This window comes from Narcine bancroftii, chromosome 4, assembly GCF_036971445.1.
Source record: "Narcine bancroftii isolate sNarBan1 chromosome 4, sNarBan1.hap1, whole genome shotgun sequence".
Lineage (NCBI taxonomy): Eukaryota > Metazoa > Chordata > Chondrichthyes > Torpediniformes > Narcinidae > Narcine > Narcine bancroftii.
Genome location: NC_091472.1, coordinates 213,868,842 through 213,884,639, shown reverse-complemented (window position 1 = coordinate 213,884,639; position 15,798 = coordinate 213,868,842). Strand labels below are relative to the sequence as shown.

Genomic DNA, 15,798 nt, shown 5'->3' with positions numbered 1-15,798 from the left:
CCATTGTTAATGGAGAAGGGTTCAGAGAGCTCATTGCTGTATCTGACCCGACCTTGTTGGTTTTCGTGCAGTTGGATAATCATGTTGAGGAACTTTGGGGGACATCCGATGCGCTCTAGTATTTGCCAAAGCCCTTTCCTGCTCACGGTGTCGAAGGCTTTGGTGAGGTCAACAAAGGTGATGTAGAGTCCTTTGTTTTGTTCTCTGCACTTTTCTTGGAGCTGTCTGAGGGCAAAGACCATGTCAGTGGTTCCTCTGTTTGCGCGAAAGCCGCACTGTGATTCTGGGAGAATATTCTCGGCGACACTAGGTATTATTCTATTTAGTAGAATCCTAGCGAAGATTTTGCCTGCAATGGAGAGCAACGTGATTCCCCTGTAGTTTGAGCAGTCTGATTTCTCGCCTTTGTTTTTGTACAGGGTGATGATGGTGGCATCACGAAGATCCTGAGGCAGTTTACCTTGGTCCCAACAAAGCTTGAAAAACTCATGCAGTTTGGCATGCAGAGTTTTGCCGCCAGCCTTCCAGACTTCTGGGGGGATTCCATCCATACCTGCTGCTTTGCCACTTTTCAGTTGTTCGATTGCCTTATATGTCTCATCCAGGGTGGGAACCTCATCCAGCTCTAGCCTTAGGGGCTGTTGAGGGAGCTGGAGCAGGGCGGAATCTTGGACTGAGCGGTTGGCACTGAAAAGAGATTGGAAGTGTTCTGACCATCGGTTGAGGATGGAGATCTCGACTTCAGGGGTTTCTACGAGGCTCTAAAGGCTGTGTACGGCCCCTCACCCCAAGTCCAAAGCCCGCTGCGCAGCTCAGACGGCAAAGTCCTCCTCAGCGACAAGATCTCCATCCTCAACCGATGGTCAGAACACTTCCAATCTCTTTTCAGTACCAACCGCTCAGTCCAAGATTCCGCCCTACACTGTAATACCATTATGCTAACCGCCTTTACAGAGGTTTATAAAATCACAAGTGAGTGGCACAGTAAACAGTCTTAGCCCCTTTCCCCAGAATAAGAGGATGTGAACCTCGAGATTTCCAGTGAGAGGGGAAAGATTTGAGAGAGACCTGAGGCACACCTTTGTCTCACTCAGGGCGATGGGTATATAGAACGAGCTGCAAGAGGAAGTGGTAGAAGGAGATACAACTATGAGGTTCATAAGATATTTAGACAGGGACATTGAGAGGTATGGGTTGAATGCATGCAAATAGGACTCGCTTGGTCAGCATAGACGAGTTGGTCTGAAGGGACTTATACTGTGCTGTGGATTTCAATGACTAACATTAAAAATCCCTGTTCTCTGAGGATCTTTCAAAATTCTGCTGTTTGATCCCAAATGCACCAGTGCCATTGATCTGGCACTGAGAGTGCTGTGGTCTATAATGTCAGCTGGACTTTGACATTGAAATTCTTCTCCCCAATTTCAACCCCCCGCCAGCTACATCTGTGATCCTCAGAGGCTGCTCCAAATTTGACCCCTTTGAAGATCTTTGATTTTCACTGCGCTATTGCTGGTGATGTGCTTGAAGACACATCACCAGCAATAGACGGATAATGAAAAGCACTTGCCATAAACTTCTGCACCCGTCCACTTTCAGATATTCCTGAAAAATCCTCCCTTACACTAAGTCACATGTCCAGTATCACTATCAAGATTTTGCTGATAATCCCTCCATAAGACATAGGAACTGAATTAGGCCATTCAGCCCATCGAGTCTAGTTTGCCATTCAAAAAATAGCTGATGCGTTTTTCTTCTCAATCCATTCTCCTGTCTTCTCCCCATAGCATTTGACACCCTTAATAATCAAGAACCTATCAACCACTGCTTTAAATCTACCTTCCTCAGCCATCTTTGGGAATAAATTACACAGATTCACCACCCTCTGGCTGAAGAAATGTCTCCCCATCTCTGTTCTAAAGGGACATCCTTTTAATATGCCCTCTTCACTCTGCTACCGTCGGGGAAAAGGTCCAGGAGCCTAAAGACGAGCACTCAGCGGCACGAGGACAGCTTCTTCCCCACTGCCATCAGATTCCTGAATGATCAATGAACCAAAGACACGGCCTTACTTTTCCTGCTCTAGTATTGTTATTTTTATTTTATTTTTTATAGTTGCAAAACCCCGAATTTCACGATTTGTTCATAACAATAGATCCTGATTCTGATATGCCCTGTGGTGTAAACTCTGCCAGTACTGGAAACATCTTCTCCATATCCACTTTGTCCAACCCTTTCAATATTTAGTAATAGGTTTCAATGAGGACCCCCCCCTCCATTCTTCTAAACTCCAGTGTGTATAGGTCCAGAGCCATTAAACTCTCTTCATACTCTCCTGAAGTGCTCCAGGATGCATCACAATACGAAAGGTGCTACGCAAATGCAGCCTGCCTTTACACCATTATGGAAAGCAATGGGAACACAGCTGTAGAATGACGTAGCTGCACACAAGAGGATCAAAATGCAAAATGACTTCCTGCAAGAAAACAAAGCAAAACCCAGCACTTGAGGATCTCTGTCATGGAAAGTGAATGGGAGGGGGGAGGGAGAATCCTGGGTGAGAAGGCTGCCTCTTGATGTCTTCCCTTTCATTAGAGAGGTGCTGTTCTTTGGTGACAAGAGGGCTATTCAATGAAAGGCTTTTGTTTTACAGCTGTCACTGATAATTCCACAGCCCAGGAAGGTGGTAATTAATTATTCTTTAAAGGTCCATCCCATATAATGTGTTTGAGAAAGCAGAGCATTTTAAAAAAAAGCCCTTGTGTGTCCTTGGAATTCTTTTATCATCAGTTACAAAGAATGGGGATTAACTTAATATCCTCTTCTTGGTGTTGAACTGTTTCCACAGACTTAATTTTCTTTTGGCTCATCTCACTACTTAAATAGCAGCCTTCAAGATGATCAACAAGGACAGTGGAGTGAATGGCAAGAGACGTTGTGAAGAGACAGCATGACAGAGAACCCTCTGATTTACAGACTGTTCCCGGGGACGCAAGCAGAGACAGTCATCCAGAGCTGCTGGAAGGTTATCAATTTGGTGAAAGACGCCCTTTGGTCTGCCCAAAGTTCGATGGTCTTCCAGCACGCCGAGCGGGTCGGCGAGAGAATGTTGCCGACTGGCACATTCCAGGCTGCAGGAGTACGTGCGGAGGGACGCACTGAGGCTTGGTGCAGCCATTGCGAGGACGCTGGGGCAAAGGACCACTGTCTAGAGTCTGTCCAATACCAGACATTGAGGTGCTGAGATTGAGGGGGGAGTAATGTGCTAAATAGAGAACGTATGTAACAATGTACATTGATGGGCATGTATGAAAAGAATGAATGGTTTTCTCTTTTGTAAATAAGTTCCTTTTTTGTGAAAAAAAAGCTTGTGGCATTCCAAACAGTTGGAATGGCACAAGCGCCAAATTCACAGATAAATGTGCAGATGATGAGCTCAAATTATGTCTGTTTACTCCCCAGCATTTCATTTGTTTAAAACACCATGATGGATCAAGATCTCTTTTGTGCAAGCACCCACAACGAATAAATCACACATGTTGAAATTGTTTATGTAAAAAAAACTTCAATGAAACATGAGTTGTACAATAAAGAAAAGCACCGCGATGATATCTAAGTACTGAGTTTTAATCGTGAAGAATTAGTAAAAGCATTATGTGCTTAGAAATTAATGCCTAAATTTCATCTGGAAACAATGTGCCTGAACAATGCTGAAAAATCTAATGGGGTATGCAAATCCATTGGTGTTAGATGTACAGCATGGTAACAGGCCCTCTTGGCTCACAATTCCATGCCCCAAATGCACCAATTAACCTACAACTCCCATACATTTTTGAAGGATGGGAGGAAGCTGGAACACCCAAAGGAAATCCATGCAGTCACGGGGAGAATGCACAAGCACCTTAGAAACAGCGATGGATTCAAACCCGGACTGAGGTTGAGGAAACCAAACACATAACCCATAGGTGTGAAGACGGCACCATATAACAATATCAAGTTGAATTTATATTGCACGTCTCAAGAGGTCAAAGACTGGAGGGGTGTGACCAGACAAAATCCAATAAAAGCCTCAAAATTAATTTTAGAACAGTTCACCAAAGGCTTGCGCCAAAAGTGCTGGGCTTCAAGGAATGTATTGAAGCAGGAGAATTAAAGAGAAGCCAAGATGAGGTTTTTGGGAGAGACTAGCCAAATGTAAACATGAACATCAACAGTAAAGCAATGAAGATCCAGATGTGTTGGAAATGCAGGTGGCCAAGTCAAATACAAAAGTAGAAACTTAAAATAATAGCTTCTCCACTCACCCCAATTAGGTTTGCCTGGTCTCTACTTAAAGATATAGCTTATTGCTATAAAATTCACCCCTCAAAAGATAACACTAATCTTTCCACAAGCTTTGAAATAAATAATTTCATAGCTGGTGCAATCCTTTTTAAAAGGAAGTTACTATTTGTCACAAGAACAAAAGCAAATTACTTATCCCTAATGAACTTATCCCTTTACTTTGTGAGACCAAGGGTGGTCTACATTGTAAATCTATTTACCCAATTTGGCAGCCCTTAAAAGTCCTGTCCAACAAAAGTCTATCAGAACATTATAAGTGGCAACAGGAGCAGTCATCTAACCCATCTATCCTGCTCTGCCATTTAATCTGGCCTGGCCATGGTTTCTGCTCCACCTACTTGCTTTTCTCCATCACCCTTAATTCCCCCACTATGCAAAAATCTGTCTGTGTCTTAAAACAATTAAATGAGGCAGCCTCTACAGCTCACAAAATCCACAGATTGACAATCTCACTGCATAAAGCAGTTCCTTGTCATCTGTTCTAAACCTAATCTTGAGGCTGTGTTCTCTGGTTCTAGTCTCAATTACCAGTGGAAACAACTTTCCTGCCTCAATCTTATCTATTATTTTTATAACTTTATATGTTTCTGGAAGATCCCTCCTTATCCTTCTAATAAAAGTATAATCCTAAGATACTCAATCTCTCACCATAAACTAAACCCCTTGTTTCCTGTGAATTTCTTCCATAAAGCCAGTATTTCCTTTCTCCAGTTAGGCAACCAGATGCAGCCTCACCAGTTCCCTGAAGAGTTGTGCAGAACCTCCCTGTTAGTAAATGTGATCGCTGTCGCAACAAAGACCAAAATTCTATTTGCATTCTTGATGACCTGTTGTACCTACATAACAACCTTTTGTGATTCATGCACAAGCACTCCCCAAGTCCCTCTCTGCAACAGCTCGCTGCAATCTTCCACCATTTAAATAATCTTCCATTTTTTTCTAAAGTGTATCTCACATTTACCAACATCTGCCAGACCCTTGCCCACTCACTTCAACTATATTTCTCTGCATCCTCTGCACAATTTGCTTTTCCACTTAATTTAGTGTAATCAGCAAACTTCGATACTCTACATTCTGTTCCCTCTTCCAGGTTTGGAAATTGCAAACCTTTGCAGGCCCAGCATCAACCCCTGCGGCACTCGACTCACTGTTAATTGCCAACCAGAGAAACACCCATTTATGCCCACTCTCTGCCTTATATTAGTTAATTAATCCTCTATCCATGTCAATACATAACTATCAACTCCATGCATCTTAAAGATAAATCTTTTATGTGGCACCTTATCGAATGCCTTCTGCAAATCCAAGTGTACAACATTCACCTGTGCCACTCGCTCATTATATCCTCAAATAATTCAAGAAAATTTGTCAAACTTGACCAGATTTTCCCAAATCCATGCTGCGCCAGCCTAATGGAACAATTTCTATCCAGATGTCTCATTATTTCTTCCTTAATGATAGCTTCAAGCATTTCACAACAGCAGACGTTAACTGGCCTGCAGTTACCTACCTTTTGTCTGTGTCCTTTTATTAAACAGTAGTGTAATATTTGCTGTCTTCCTATCTGATGGGATTTGACCACAAACACATCTACTATAAAATCGACCATTTTTTTACAGTTCCCTGGAATTTATTCCATCAGGACCGCAGGATTTATCTACCTTTAGACCCACCTGTTTGATCATTGGAGACTTCTATCCTAAAGAACCCTTATCACCTGGCCACAATCTCTTCTCATTTGCTACCTTTGGGAAGAAGGTACAGAATAGAAGCCTGAAGACCAGCCCACCAAGTTCAAGAACAGCTTCTTTCCAACAGCTATCAGGCTCTTGACCTCCCCTCGTTAAAGATTCAATTTATTATCGTGCAATAAAACAGTGTTAAATTACACAAAATTGCTTTTGCCTGCTGTAAAGCTGGCAGATTCACCATCAGCAGAAATTGCCTGAAGTACCTCTTACAGTCAGAGAAAGAGAAGCAAAAGAGAGATCCCCCAGAGTCACCAAGTGTCCATGGATTCGCCTCCAGTGCTCCCGCAGCCACACAGAGTCCAGTCCAAACCATCGGCAACCCAAGCTCCAGAACCGAACCTCTGATATGACTGGAAACCCATCAGTACCTTCAGTACCTTCTCCCATCCCGGTTCCGATACCTGGTACCCCTTCAGCCAGTTTCGAGCCAGTCTCCAGCAGTCTGCAGTCTGGTGTGAGCCCTTTGTTCCACTAATCAGAAAATGCTCTGACCCCACAAAAGGATCATTAGTACTATTGCAAATTACTTTTTTTTGCACATGCAAAAATCTTAAGATTCCATTATTGTCACATTTAGAACGTAACATACATTAAAATTCTTCAACTTTGTCTACCGTAAGGAAGACAAGCGCCCCTCACACAGAAATGAAGCCCCAGCAAGGAACAAACTCACTTACAAGGCCAGGGCTCTAACCACTGAGCTATCAGAGACTCTTATTATTGTAGTCATTTTTTTTTGCAAGTACCTGTTCAGTTGAAGTAAGTAAGAATTTTGGTGCATATGAACGTTGTGTGTATGACAAAATCATTTTCATTTTCATTAGACCCACTTGTGTTCTCTCGAGACATCTCTGCTTTGAAGAATATTCTGATGGAAGAGAATCATATAGTATCGGGTCTATTCAGCCCTTTGAACCTTGCCCTTCTCTCCATTCAATCAGTCCCATTCCCCAGCAGGCACGCAATGACGACCAACCTTCATGGTTAAATAGAAAGTAACCAAAATAAAAAGGACTTTCAGCTCTTTGCTGCCTCACACACCATTCCAAAATCTGATTCTATGAAGATTTATTCACAATCACAAGTGTATGCAAGGAAACAAATGAATAAACACCATTGAAAGATGATTTCAGTCTAATGTCATACTATCAACTAACAAGCACAATATCAGCCAGCTCAGCTGAATCATTCATCGCACCAGGTAATATCAGTATTCATCCAGGAAGAACAACAACAATCATCATGTGTCCAGCTCCCTTTATCTTTCCACTATTGAACACCGCTGCGTGAAACTTTGCCTGATTATTCTGTTTAAAAAAACCTTTGTTACTCTGTGGCTAGTATCAGCATCTCTTTATAATTTTTAGATAGGAGCTTAACAAAATAAATGGCTTTTCACCCCAGTGAGCGTATGGACAGGAAAAGTGATCACATTGCAATAAATTTTAAGGGAGAGGAGAACAAACAATGAGGATGGGAAGGGACAGTGAGACTTAAATAAAACCGTCTCTGCAGGAGATAATAAAAAGAGTTAAACAAAAGTAGGAAATCCTTTCCTTCCTTGAGCAGGAATTAGCACAGAGTAAAGTCACCTGCATCTGCTGCTCGCACAAAGTCACACAAATCAAACCTAGAAGCAGAGCAGGAGAAGCAGAGCTGTCTGCGCTTTGTGTGTGTGGGTGGTAGGGAAAGGGGAAGAGAAGGCGGCCAAGAGGAGGTAAGTGGGCAAGGGCAGTGAAAAGTTTACCAGAGGGAATAAAGATAAAAGGATCAGTAAACACACAAGTGGATCAACAGGCAGGACTGCTGCATTGCTTCACAATTTCAGCACTTCAAGGGAAAGTTTAGGGTGATATTGAAACAATAAAAAGAGTGTAAATTAAAAAAGTGAAGGGAAATAAGAAAGACTTCTTTGAGGATGTTGCTTCCATCTGTACTCAACTTTAGGTCTTTATCTGGATCCTGTTATGAGTCAATTCCAGACAATGTACTAAATATTGAAGTTATTCGAAAACACACAGCAAACACACAGCAGAAGGTAATACGATCTGTTGATGTGCTATTCAATAAGTAGATCAAGGGACCTCATAAATTGCAAGCACAACGCTCAAGTAATTTAAACATTTCTTCAGAAGCCAGAGAATTAATTATTTTTTTTAAACATCACCATTAAAAAATTTGGAATTCTTCTTATTACATAGTAATTGTATCCATTACCAATGAGTTCAAAACAGTAGAAACAATCAGGTCAAAATGAAATATTTTTAAACTTTAATTTAGACATACAGAACAGGTCCTTCCAACAATGAACCCGGGCCATCATAATTCACTGTTGTAACAAATTAACCCCGTTTGCCTTTGAAACTTAACTGGAGCACCTGGAGGAAAGCCTCACAGATGCGGGGAGAATGAGTAAACACCTTACAGAGAGCACCAGATTCAAACCCAGGATGTAGGTGAAGGAACAGTATTGTGCTTAATGCTGTGCTAACCATGTAGCCCAACCATGGCTGAGCTAAGGGGAAAGGCTCATGTCAAGTGCTGAATGCAGTAAAAGTCCAAAAATCCGGATGCCAGAAACCCGAACCACCCAAGAAGCCAGACTTCTTGAAAACTTTCTTAAATTTAGCAGGCTTTTGTGCATGTGCGTGCATGTGTAAGAGCGACAGATGCACAGAAGTTGTAGAGATAAACGAATAAATATTTATTTTTTGTACTTTGTATTTTATTAGAAAAAATGTTTCATTAATAAACTTTATTCTCCTTAAATATGAATTTTAAAAGCACTGCCCAAGAATCCAGAAAATCCAGACCCCACCCACTCCTCGAGCAGGTCAGAAAATCCAGACCCACTCACTCCTCAAGCAGGTCAGAAAATCCAGACCCCACCCACTCCTCAAGCAGGTCAGAAAATCCAGACGCACCCACTCCTTGAGCAGGTCAGAAAATCCAGACCCACCCACTCCTCGAGCAGGTCAGAAAATCCAGACCCCACCCACTCCTCGAGCAGGTCAGAAAATCCAGACCCACCCACTCCTCGAGCAGGTCAGAAAATCCAGACCCACCCACTCCTTGAGCAGGTCAGAAAATCCAGACCCACCCACTCCTCGAGCAGGTCAGAAAATCCAGACCCCACCCACTCCTCGAGCAGGTCAGAAAATCCAGACCCCACCTACTCCTCGAGCAGGTCAGAAAATCCAGACCCCACCCACTCCTCGAGCAGGTCAGAAAATCCAGACCCACCCACTCCTCGAGCAGGTCAGAAAATCCAGACCCACCCACTCCTCCAGCAGGTCAGAAAATCCAGACCCCACCCACTCCTTGAGCAGGTCAGAAAATCCAGACCCCCCACCCACTCCTCGAGCAGGTCCGGATTTTAGGACCATGACTGCACAATAATATTTCAGATGATAATATGATACTACTTGTGCTTTCTAGCTATACATTGCTGAGACACACACCCATACCTCTGTAAACTACATATCACACAGGCACCACAGGATGATCATAATCCATTCATTCACAAGAACCTCTCCCAGTCTGCTTCAATTAGCTCACAGCTGATTTGCAATGTTACATTCATATCTTGCTGTTACATTCATACCTTGGGCTCATGATAAGTTCACCACCTGACAGATTTGAATTGTCAACCACACCTCGGAAACCTGATGGGAGAAAAGTGTTCCTCATTTCCACCAAGCCCAGTATGGGGGGAGATAAATTTAACCTGAAACCTCTCTATGACATTTTGTCCCCATGCTCGGAACTCCTGGCGCCAGAAGAAATGGTTTTGAGCTGCACAAACAGTTTCTTTAATCATCTTAAAATTTTAAACAGCATGTTGAGAGAAGGTGGTTGATATCCACTGACCCTAGCTGAAACATCCCTTGAAATTAAAATGAATATATGTACGTTACCAATTCTCGGGGTACGAAGAGATCTTCTTGACGTGCAACCACAAGTGAAACGGTCTCTCCATGCTTTGTTCCACGCAGCATTCCAACCAGCTCCTCTTGAGTTTTTCCCATGATATCAATGCCATTCACCTATTGAACAATTAAAACGTCATTTGCAAGTGCATAGATAACCACCATCCAAAAGAAAGTGAAACTAACATTTGAGCAAATATAAAATGAACTTAATTAAAAAATTGCATTTCTATTTCACTCCCCGTGAACCTGAGAATTCCCAAGACACTGTACAACCAATGACATACTTTCCAAAGTGTAGTTACTCACAACAGAAGCAAGGTGGGCTATTGGTAAATGACGCTGGCTCGTAGACAACCTATTCCATTGAAGGTGAGAAAGGCAATGAGGAAACAATCCCAGAGTTAAGCAAAAAGTTAAATTCTATTAAGAAGTGACAGAGAGCATCACAGGTCTGTGTAGGAAGATGAAAAGAAGTTCTTAAATAGCCTGGCCCATCATAAATTGTTATTAATTAAGCCACCTTAAAAATATACAGAAATTACCAAAATACCAAAGCATTGTCAATATCCATTAAGAATTTTGTTCTCTCATCTGCATCTTTATCTGGCTGAAAGCAGACTATTTGTTACTACAGCTTCATATCTGGTCCAGAAATGAGGTTCAAATCTCCACTACCATAACACAGCCCAACTCCACCATCACCAAAACTCTCAGTGACTTCGTCTCTCTTGATTTGTTTATTCCAATGAATTTCCAGCCAACTTCACTTTTGGACATTGCCTCTGTAGCCATGCCTCAAATTGCAACAAGGTTCCTGTTCACCCAGCAGTCCTGTGCCTGTTGATCACCACTGGCTTCCAGTTAAGCTATTAAAATTCACATCGCTACTTCCAAATGGCATTGACTCACCCTCATTTGAAAATCATCTCCAGACCTGAAACACTGAGATGATGCTCTCTTTCTCTGAATGATGAATCACAAGACTGAGCAGACAAATCCAATAAGGTTTAAGAATTGGGAGATTTTGTTATGGTTATATGGGGTGCTGGCACCTGCAATACTGTGCAGAGTTTTGGTTCCTATCAGAGCAGAAGTGCTAGTCCCTGGGATGAGGGTTTGTCTAATCAAGAGAGGTCAAATAGCCTGGGTCTGCGTTCCACGGAACTTAGAAGAGTGACGAGTGACCCTTTTCACACATTAAAGCTGCTAAGAGGGCCTCGAAGGACAGATGCCTAGATGCTTGTCATGAATGAGGGGACATAGCAACAAATTTAAATTAAATTAAACAAACAATCTGGAATTCTCTGCCCCCAAGGGTGGCACCCACTCTTGAGTAATGAAGAACCCGAGAAACAGGAGCAGGAGTCGGCCATCTGGTCTGCCAAGCCTTCTCCGCTATTCAATAAGATCACGGCTGATCTGGCCGTGGACTCAGTTCCACCTACCCACCTGAACCCTCAATTCCCGTACTAAACAATAATCTATGTGTCTTAAATACATTCAATGAGACAGCCTCTGCTGTTTTCTTGGGCAGAGAATTCCCTGGGAGAAGCAGATCCTCTTTATCTCTTCAATCTACTGCCCTGAACAGTGAGCATGTTCCCTAGTTCTCATCTCACCCGGCAGTGGAAACAGCTGTTTTGTTTCTTCTATCCTAATTTCATAATTTTCAATATTTCTATAAGATCCTCTCTCATTCTTTTAAATTCCAGCGGCCAACTTAATCTTTCCTCTTGGGTTAATCCCCTCATTTCATCAACCTGGCGAGCCTCCACATTCTTTGTATTTATGAGATTTGCTTATTTACCTATCTATTCTTTGATATTTTGCCATTTCTTTATCTGTCTTGCATTTGTGGTGATTTAGATTTTTGCTGTTGTATCTTATGTACCTGTTTGGCTGAATCAAATAAGAATTTTGATGTAAACTGTACTTTTCAATGATTATCAAGCTCTTGGACCTCCCTTGTACACTAATCTGGGGCTGCTCTGACCCCACAAAGACTGGCTGCACCATTGTTCAGTCACATTTTCTGTGTACTAGAATAACTGTATATTTATTATCTATCTATTTTTTGTAGTTATTGTTCAATTCAATTATGTATTCCACTGTAGTTAATCTTCAGTTGCATTTTTTTTTAAAAACAAATACCTGTTTGGCTGCAGCAAATAAGAATGTCGGTGCTTATGTACATTGTACCCCAAAGTGCAAAACCTGACATTTTCCCATCTTATAACTTTTCATTCACGTTCATAGTTTCTATCCATGCAGATTCTTTACGTTCTCCTCACTGTACTCATTCTCTAAGCTACTTATAAACTTGAATATGCTAAACAGACTTCTTTCTCATCATACATAATGAACAGCTGAGGATTCAGGTCGGAACTTCATGTAACACCCAAAACAACCTTCCACCAACCTAAAAATGATTCAATCATTTGGACCTTCCACTTTCTGTCCTTCAACCAATCTCTATCCAACCCCTTGATATTTGTCACAACCTTTTTGTGTGGTGCAATATAAAATTACTTTTGAACATCTAGATATTATTTATTCCCCAATCTAATCTATTTTTAATATTCTTAAAATTGCTGTAGTTTGAAAAAATATAATTTTTCTCTCATAAAACCATGTTGATTCTCCTCATTGTGATTTTAAATTTAAACTTAGACTTGTAGCTCATTAACAGGCCCTTCCACCCCACGAGCTCATGCCGCCCAATTAACCTACAACCCTGTACAGTTTTAAGGGTGGGAAAAAATCAGAGCAGCCAGAGGAAACTCATGTAAACACAAACTCCTTACAGACAGTGCCGGATATGAACATGGGTCACTGGTGCTACAAAAAGGCTAACTGTAGTCATTTTCTAAATTACTTGTTAGGTTCTGAATTAAGATATTTGCTGACATGGTTATCAATCTGACTTGTCTTTTCTTAAATAGTGGCACTCCATTTACAGCCTGCAATCTGCTAAAAGTACTTGAGGAAGTTGTGTCTATCTCTGGAGCCCTGTGAACGCAAGCAATCAGGTCCAGGGTCTTTGCCAGCTCTCAGACCCTTTATTTTGAGCAATCTATGAACTCTTGCTTGTGCTTTTGTTTCAAGATCCGTATTAAATTGCAGGCCACATTTTTAAAAATGGAGCATTTTATTTCCAGTGCCAACAAAATGAAGACAGTCCTAAACACAGTAAGTCTGCTGCAGATGACAAAATGATGACGCTAGATGGCCAATTTATGGTACTTCACATTTTGCCCTTTCCACCAACGATTTCCTTGCATTTCTCACCAACCTACCAATGCCATGGTATCAAATGTCTCCTTGTAAAATTCCCCACAGATTCCAAACAAAATGCTTGAAAGATTTTTCCAGCAATAAAATGTTAAAAATGAAAAGCCATTATGTGAATGCCATGAAAAGGGCTGTAGAGAATAGGAGGTCAATAACTGAATGATTCAGTTCAGCCCAGGCATTGTTTTGTTATCAAGACCTCAAATGCTGCCTTTATGTTTTTGATTCAGTACAATGAGGCTTAAAGCAGAAGAAGGGAGAGCAGCTCTGGTGACTTTGTTACACACCAGACCATCTGAAGCTTAGCATTAGTCTGTGGCAGTGATGGTGGGAACTGGAGTATAAAAGGTATATTTCCAGTCCTGTCCATTTACACCCACTGCAGCACAACTTAAAGTCAGGTTCAAGGTGACCACAAAGTCTACAACTCCTCCAGCTCCTAGGGTCCTGCCTTAATTTATCAACAATCAACAACTAGAATGGCAGGGATATAGCAACCATTGTTTAGGTCAGATGATGGAGCAGCTGGTGGAAAGGTTGTTGCATATGCAGTGAGACTGTGAGGAAAGACAGGCACTGGATGGAGCATAAATGCAGTCAGTTGGAGGGGTTGAAACGTGTTTAATGTGAGAAGTGTTAAGAATAAGGACGATGAGCACCTGTAATTATGATGCGGGGTGAGTCTTACACCAGTGGTGGAAAACTATTGAAGAGGGTTCTTGGGGAAAAGATTTATGAACATTTGGAGATAGTCACGGTTGTGCCTCACAAGCATTTAAAGGAAATGACCAAAGAAATTGATGAAGGTAGGGCGGTGTTTGTGGTGTGTATGGATTTTAGTTAGGTATTTGACAAGATTCCTCATGGTAAGCTCACTCAAAGTTATGAGGAATGGCATCCATGAAATTTGGCTGCATGGATTTGAAATTGGCTTGCCCGCAGAAGGCAGAGGGCGGTAGGAGCTGGAGTATATTCTACTTCTACTGGAAGTCAGTGACTCGTGGCGTTCCACCAGGATCCGTTTTGGCACACCTGCCCTTTGTGATTATTATAAATGACTTGGACGAAGAAGTGGAGGGTAGGTCAGTAAGTTTGTAGATGTAATGAAGATTGGAGGTGTTGTGGATAGTATAGTGATGTGGACAGAGTGCAGAAGTACCAGATGGCATTATATCCAGAAAAGTGTCATACACTGTGGAAGATCTAATTTGAGGGTGGAAAACATGCTCAATGACAAGATTTTTAGCATTGTGGAGCAATAGGGCGATCTTAGAGTCTGTCCATAAATCTCTCCAGGTTGTTGTCCAAGTTGATAGGGTAACTAAAAAGGCTTTTGGTGTGCTGGCCTATTTGGGGGTTGAGTTCAGGAGCTGCTTATTGTGTTCACTATTGGTCGCCTCATTATAGGAAGAATATGGAAGCTTTGGAGAGGGTGCAGAGAAGACTTACTAGGATGTTCCCTGGATTAGAGAACGTCTCATGAGGAAAGGGTGAGCAAGCTAGAGCGACAGAAGATGAAAAGTGACTTAATGGAGATATAAAAGATTATAAGAGACATAGCCAGCACTCATTTTCCAGGGTGGCAATGGCCAACATCAGAGGACATTAGTTGAAGACGAGTGGAGGAATATGTAAGGGAGATGTCTGAGAAAAGAATTTTACACAGAGAACGTTGGGTGTCTGGAATGCATTGCAGGGGGTGATGATAAAGGTTGATTCAATAGGGTCTTTCAAAGACTCTTACATCAGCACATGGATGTTATAAACATGGAGAGTTATGAACTGTGAGGGAGGGAAGGGTTAGATTGATGTGGTCAGAATAGGTTTACAAAGGTCAGCACAATATATGTGCCAAAGGGTTGTACTGTGTTGGTCTGTTCCTTGCTCTACTTAACATCCAGGCTCAAATTTTACTTTAAAAATAAAGCTGAAACATTAAGGTGTGCATTGATACCATAACCTTCATTAATGAAGGAAGTTCCAAAAGTGATTCTTACACAGCAAGTCACTGTCTTAACTACTGCAATAGCAGCTAATGTCTGCAACAATGACCAGATGATCCATTTTAAAGTTTGAATATTGGTGAAAGTTTAAATATTGAGTAGGAAACTTGGTACAGTCCTCCTCCTACTCTTTAATATTGTCTCAAGAGATCTCTTGCATTCCTCTTAAAAAGAAAGCCAGGTCTTAGTTTAACATCATATCTAAACAATAAACCCAAATTCTTTTTACTACTTCATCAGTGTGCCAAGCTAGATTTGGTGCTTGTTCTTGAAGAGGGCACTAAATCTATAACATTGCATGCAATGGTGCTACCTGACGTTATTACCTTGCATTGACTTGCATTGATCAGGCTTATTTGCTCACCTCCTACAGTGATCAGTGTGACTTCTTTCTACTCGACCTGCACCACGAGATGCCTTTTATCTCACCTGCATGACGCCCTTCTACTCGATCTCCTGATGTAACGCTTCCATCAA

At 41.7% G+C, this 15,798-nt stretch overlaps 1 protein-coding gene across 5 annotated transcripts in view; it reads right to left on the bottom strand.

The window, feature by feature from the left end:
* LOC138761575 (partitioning defective 3 homolog B-like) overlaps positions 1 to 15,798 on the bottom strand; it is a 1,428,627-nt gene that overhangs the window by 723,476 nt on the left and 689,353 nt on the right. For all 5 annotated transcript variants that reach the window (XM_069933904.1, XM_069933905.1, XM_069933906.1 and 2 more), the window contains one exon: positions 10,013 to 10,141. In XM_069933904.1, the coding sequence (XP_069790005.1) occupies positions 10,013 to 10,141 (129 nt within the window). The remainder of the gene's footprint in view (positions 1 to 10,012; positions 10,142 to 15,798) is intronic.